The 6,645-nt window shown below is 37.7% G+C and overlaps 1 protein-coding gene across 1 annotated transcript; it reads right to left on the reverse strand.

Moving 5' to 3' along the window:
• Positions 1 to 407: 407 nt before the first annotated feature.
• LOC133785899 (uncharacterized) lies at positions 408 to 3,692 on the reverse strand. The gene is made up of 4 exons (XM_062225114.1): positions 3,340 to 3,692; positions 2,984 to 3,257; positions 1,370 to 2,869; positions 408 to 1,286 (listed from the first exon to the last, which is right to left on the reverse strand). The coding sequence occupies exons 1-4, from the start codon at positions 3,690 to 3,692 to the stop codon at positions 408 to 410; spliced, it is 3,006 nt and encodes a 1,001-aa protein (XP_062081098.1).
• Between the last annotated feature and the right edge of the window lie 2,953 nt (positions 3,693 to 6,645).

The raw sequence follows: 6,645 nt of genomic DNA on the forward strand, positions 1-6,645 counted from the left end.
TCGTACCCCCTTTTTTTATTTATATTTATATTATTTTTTTAAAAGGAGATGAATTGATCATTATTTACATTTCAAGTAGAAATTAAAGTTACTTATTTGGAATGAATTCCACTTTGTATTATGACCAATGTACTTCATGATTTTAATAAATAAGATATGGTATTTTCTATTAAAAAAAATGAGGTGGCTTTCACTTTTTAAAGTTTTTTTATGTTTATTGAAATTTAAAAAAAAAAAAAAAGTAAAACAAAATATTAAATTGTATATTATCATTTCCATTTTTTTTTTCAATTTTAATTAAAATATTGAAAATTTTAAAAATAGTTTTTTTTTTATCAGAAAGAGAATATATTGCACCAAAACAGAATACAACCCACAGTTCTAGAAACTAAGACTCAACAACAGAATTACAAATGTTGAATATAATCAACCAATCTCAACTCATCAGCTTTCAGCTTTGATCTAACTAACCCAAACAACCTGGCTTTAAGACCCATAAGAATTAGAGAGTCCACTTTCAAAACAGAAAAAGAATAAGAAGAAAAAACACAACAATTTCTGTTAATCCAAATATAATAAACAGCAGTTGCTAGGACAGCAACAACAATCCTTTGGTGAAGCCCCCTAGGTCTCCCTTCCATCCAACTCAGCCAGCGTGAATATTGAGAAGGCCAAATCACTTGACCCAGCCATGAATGAATCTGATGCAGCACCTTTTGGGAGAAGGCACAATCAAAGAAAAGATGGGCATGAGACTCAACTTCCATATCACAAACCGGGCATAAACTAGACACAACCTGCACATGGAATTTAATCAAGTTATCCCTTGTAAGAAGATGGCCTAAAACCGCTTGCCATATAATAAATCTGTGTTTTGGAATTGACAGCTTGCACCAGACCACTTTAGCATAATGAACCTTATCCTTTTGAACCAACTGATTATATAAGCAAGAAGGGTTTAATTTGCCTTTGTTAACCGAAGCCAACAAAGAATCATAAGAGAAAGCATCTCTCAGCTTAATAATCTTCCTCCAATACCAGCTCACATCAGATTTAAGGCTGTAAGCCCATAAATTTTTCCCTTTGTGATAGATAGCTGCCACCCATTTGACCCATAAAGAGTCCTGCATAGTTGAAATTGCCCATATGTATTTGGCCATCAATATTGCATTCCATTTAGACCCTTCTTTAAAACCAATACCCCCCAAGCTCTTAGGTAAACACACCTGCTCCCAGGAAGACAAATGCACCTTACTCCGGTTGCCCTTTGCTCCCAAAGGAAATTCCTGCATAATCTATCAATCTCCTGAATAATTCTAGGAGGAAGCAAAAAAATACTCATCCAATAAGCCCTAATACCCAGAAAAACTGATTGAATAAGCCGAGATCTTCCAGCAAAAGACAGATGCCTACTAGACCATGTATGTAATCGACTTTGAATTTTTTGAAGAATTAAACCACCATCCTCAACCTTCCATTTAGTAGGTCTAAGAAACATACCCAGATATTTTAGAGGGAAAGAACCCTCCTCAATCTTTAAGCACTCCATGATTCTCCTCTTTTCATCCGAATGAACACCACCAAAATAAATGTGAGACTTAGATAAGTTCACAGTGAGACCAGAATCCTGACTGAATTTGCTAAAACCAGCATGAAGAATTTGAACTGACCTAAAGGAACCCTTGCAAAAAAGAATGAGATCGTCTGCAAAGCAAAGGTTGACAAGATTCATCTTTTTGCAGAGCGGGTGAAATCTGAAGTCTTTGTGTTGAGCAGCCTGAACAAGCAATCTAGTAAGATACTCCATACTCAATACAAATAGAAGAGGAGAAATGGGGTCTCCTTGACGCATACCTTTCATTCCACTGAATCCCCCATGTAATTTTCCATTCAGTAATAAAGAATAAGAAGCCCCTTTCAAACAAACCATGATCCATTGGATAAATCGACTAGGGAAACATCTAGTTGAAATATTATTCCTGGAATAGCCTTTGAGGAGATCTTGGAGAATGAAGATGTTGTGTGCCAATGATCTATTTTTAATAAAAGCTCCCTGGTTTTGATGAGTAAGTAAAGGGAGAACAGTGGCCAATCTCATACAAAGCATCTTTGAAATACATTTGTATAATGTGTTACAACAAGCTATCGATCTATAATCTGTTGCTGTACAAGGATTATCAGTTTTAGGAATTGGGGTAATAATTGATCTGTTAAGAGTTGTTGGTAATCGGCCAGTTTCAAAAAAATTCAAAATAGCAGTAGAAATCTCATCCCCCAAATCTCTCCACATGTATTTGAAAAAACCCGAACCAAACCCATCAGGACCAGGACTTTTTATAGAGTGAATACTAAACATGGCCATTTTAACATCCCTCTTAGAAAAAGGCTTAACTAAACTGAGTTGTTGGTCTAAATTCAGAATAGAGCCAAACTTAAAACAATCTTGCTGAATCCTAGAAATAGCTGAACGAGGACTACCCATAAACCCCTTAAAATTATTGATAAAATGATTAACCACATCATCATAACAGTCAACAATCTTACCATGCTCATCCAAGTAAGTTGTAATCCTATTACAAGCTGACCGCTGCTTTAGACTAGCATGAAAGTAGGACGTATTGTCATCTCCAAATCTCAACCAAGTGATCTTGCTCCTTTGCCTAAGAAAACTCTCATACATTTTGGATAGACGAGAAAATTCTAAACACGCTTCATGTTCAACTTGCTGACATCCTGTAGAGTGAGGTTCCTGCTGAAGCATAAATTGAGCATGTTGAAACTTTTCCTTGGTAGCTAAGTAGCAAACTGTGACATCACCAATTTGCCGATTATTAAATTTAGCCAAAACTACCTTCAATCTGTTCAGTTTCTGAACAATTCCTAGAAGATCAGTTCGAAGAATCTTCATAGACTAGCTTTTAAGAACCGTGTCTCTAAAATCCTCATATTTAGTCCACATGTTAAAAAATTTGAACGGTTTTACCCTTGAAAACTGACTAATAACTGTCTTGATAATGCAATAACAATGGTCCAAAATAACATCCCAATTAAACCGAGCCTCTAAGTTTGGGAAAGCACCAACCCAAGCTTCATTACTAAGAGCCCTATCCAATTTAGAGAAGATACGGGACCCTTCCATCTGCTTGTTAGACCAAGTATAATGAGCACCAATCCTACAAATTTCAATCATCAAACAACTAGCCCTCCAATTACGAGCATCTTCCATTTCCAGATCCGTTATAGGCCTACCTCCAACTCTGTCATCAAAATCAAACATTGCATTAAAATCGCCAGCTACTAACCAAGGCTGGGCAACACATTGCCTGCCAAAGTCTCTACCTCTCCTCAATCGTGTTTCTGCCATATATCACTGTCAAGCAGAACTCCTTAGTAATCCCCATGATCTTCACACAACAATGAATGAACTGGTCCTCGGCCCCAAGAACTGTCACTTTAACTATATCACTTTTCCAAACCAACAAAATTCGTCCTTCTACAACCGGAACTGAATAAAACTCCCAACCCCTGAAAACTGATGTCATCATTTCCTCAATCTTAGAACCCCTAAGTTTCGACTCAAGAAACGCCCCTAACCCAATTTTATTGAATCTGCAAAAATCATAGAGAGATTTCTGCTTATTCCTTTTATTTAGGCGTCTAACATTCCAGCACAGCAGATTTCCTCCTTCCATTAGAAATTTTATTAACAATCTTTCCCTGTTTTGGAACCTCCAATTGACATTCCTGTAACACACTATATTGGTTATTCTTACTAGGTTGAGACTCCTCATTTACATGTTTAGCTCCAATCACTCTTTTGGGCGTAGTCCAAATCGGTTCCTGGTCTTCTATAATGCTACAAGTCTCATTCCCAAGATCAGAAGATGCCTCCAAAATAATCTCAGTTTCAAAGGGAATTGTGGTCAATTTATCTGAACCTGGTTCTAAGTCTTCCTATTTAGGCTCACCCAGCTCCTCTACTGCATCTATTTGATCCACCTTTGGTTTCCAAACTGTTTTCTGCTCCCTTCTACAACTTGCAGCAACATACCCTAGGCTTTTGCAAGTCGCACATTTAGTAGGCAACCATTCAAACTCAATAGCCTGTTCTACCAATTATCCTCGTTCATTCAGAAAGCTTATACTGGAAGGAAGCTTCTCAGATATTTCCACATCCACTAGCGCTCTTGCAAACTTCACCATGGATCTATCTTTAGTTATCTTATCATTCATCATGGGTCTACCAATGGTACTCACTAGAGCACCCAAACATTTAGTACCCCAATATTGTAGCCCCAAATCATGTAATCTAACCCAAACAGGAACCAATTTCACTAACCTCAGAGTATCAATGGCAGTCGACCAAGGCCTCAAAATGACAGGTTTCCTATCAAAATGAACGACACCAGATTCTAAGACCAATTCCCTCGTAGCTGTATCCCAAAATTTAACAATTGTAAACCCTGCATTCATCCTAGCCACCCTTTCAATGCTGAGTTTGCCCCACATTCTTCGAATGAACCCTTCAAACACAGCAATCGGAGGGTTAGCACCTAACACAATACAGACCATACTCATATTCCAAAAGGAAGCCTGCACCTCAATCTCCTCCAGATCCAACTGTGCTATCAATTTCCAATCCCTGACCAAAGGCTCCTCATAGGTCAATTTAGCCCCACCCTGTTGTGTGAATGTATCATGAAACTGAGCCCACTTTTCTTTGGCCTAATCTTGAAATATCAAATTGTCTCCATCCTTCGCCAGAGAGGTTTTGCCCAAATTGAACCCCTCACCGTGAGCCTCAATGTTAGCAGAACCATGACCATCTCCTTCGTATGTCTCAGAAAAATCAGCAACTGTGTTCGCATAAACTTCCTCCACCAATTGCTCAGCATCTGGAGTCTTGGTTTGACTCTCTTTAGTAATCAGTCCCGTAGGAGAATAGATCACAACCTTAGAAGATTTAGAGGCAGGCTTCTAAATCCCTTTCTTACGTCTCGCCATGGAGAAGAAGAGAGCAATTCGCACGCCTCAATTAATAAAAATAGTTTTTTATACTTAATATCATTTTCCTACTTCCTAGATCAACCAATGTTTTTCTCCAATGACTATTTTTATCTCTTCCTCATTTCTTATTTTTAACCCTATTTTAGTAATTAAGTAAGTACTTCCTCATTTTCTATTTTTAACCCTATTTTAGTAATTAAGTAAGTACTTCCTCATTTTCTATTTTTAACCCTATTTTAGTAATTAAGTAAGTTACAAAAGCACTTAGTTTGACTGAGATGCAAACCAACAACTGATTGGTGCACTTTAATACAAAAAAAAAAATGTAATAGCCAAAGGTCCTTGACTGCAAAGTGAGAGTTCAAATATTGAAGCAATGCAGATATGGACTTGGAGCAACAACCTGTGACAATAATGTCATTCACGCAAACAAGTAGTATGAGTATAACCGAACCAGATTGAAAAATGAACATAGATGTATCAACTTTGGAAACTCGAAATCTCCAACAATGTAAAGTCGAACTAAGTTTAGTCAATCAGACCCTAGGTGACTATTTGAGACCATAGATAGATTTAGAAAGCTTACATACATGTGTGGGGTAATTAAGATCAACAAACCATTGTGCCTAATGCATGTAATTCATCTCAACTAGGTCACCATGAAGAAATGTGTTTTGGATGTCAAGTTGTCAAAGTGTCGCATTCCGAGTGACTGATATACTAAGCACTAGCTGAATGGTAGTCGGCTTTATAATTAGGCTAAAAGTCTCATGAAAGTTCAAGCCATGTGTTTGGTGATACCCATTTGCAACGAGACAGACCTTGTACCGCTCAACGGTGCCATCAGCTTTCAATTTAACACGGTACACCCACTTGCACCCAATAATATTAATGTCATGAGGTTTCAGAACCAAATTCACATTCCTTGTGACTGAAGCGTTGAGTATTCTTGGTTCATAGCATCACGACACACTTGAAGAATACTACAAAATACCCAAGGCTTAAATGTGCCAGATTTGGCTCTGGTCACCATAAGATGAGCATTATGTGGTAAGAATGATTTCCCAGGCTGGTTATGCAAATTGTCTACCAATGAGATAGGTGAAGCAGAGGGTGACACAACTGGGCAATGAATAGGAGAAAAAGAATGAGAAACATAAATAGTAGGGGTAATAGTGGAGGAGTGTGAAATAGGGACAGAATGCATAGAAGATGGGTGATATGATGATGAGAAAGTTTGAATGGCTATTTGACAAGGAGAGTAGGCAAGGCAAAAAGGGGGAAACTAGACTCATGGAAAACAACATGGAGAGTAACATAGAGGCAGCCAGTGGCAATATGGAAACATAAGTAACCTTTGGAATGGCTACTATAGCCAAGGAAGACACATGGTTTTGACCAAATTAAATTCAAGCTTATAAGCATTAATTTTAGAGATGCGAGAAGGTTAAACATTCACATTTGAAAACACAAAGATGGGAATGGGAAGGAAGTTTGTGGTACATGACAACATATGGTGAACTGAGTTGAAAAACATGAGTTGGAAGGCGATTGATCAAGTAAGCAGCTATTGTAAAAGCATAGAGCCAAAAATGAAGGGGCATGGAAGCATGAGCTAACAAAGAAAGTCTCATTTAG

This window comes from Humulus lupulus, chromosome 6 (genome assembly GCF_963169125.1).
Source record: "Humulus lupulus chromosome 6, drHumLupu1.1, whole genome shotgun sequence".
In the NCBI taxonomy this organism is placed as follows: Eukaryota; Viridiplantae; Streptophyta; class Magnoliopsida; order Rosales; family Cannabaceae; genus Humulus; species Humulus lupulus.

Bases quoted from the DNA above. Each gene is read 5' to 3' on its own strand.
- LOC133785899 (XM_062225114.1), bottom strand. From the start codon at position 3,692: ATGGAAGGAGGAAATCTGCTGTGCTGGAATGTTAGACGCCTAAATAAA. The intron at 3,258-3,339 runs GTAGAGACTTTG...TTTTGATGACAG, and splicing joins AGAAACACGATTGAGGAGAG to AGTTGGAGGTAGGCCTATAA. The intron at 1,287-1,369 runs GTTTTTCTGGGT...TAGATTATGCAG, and splicing joins GATCTCGGCTTATTCAATCA to GAATTTCCTTTGGGAGCAAA.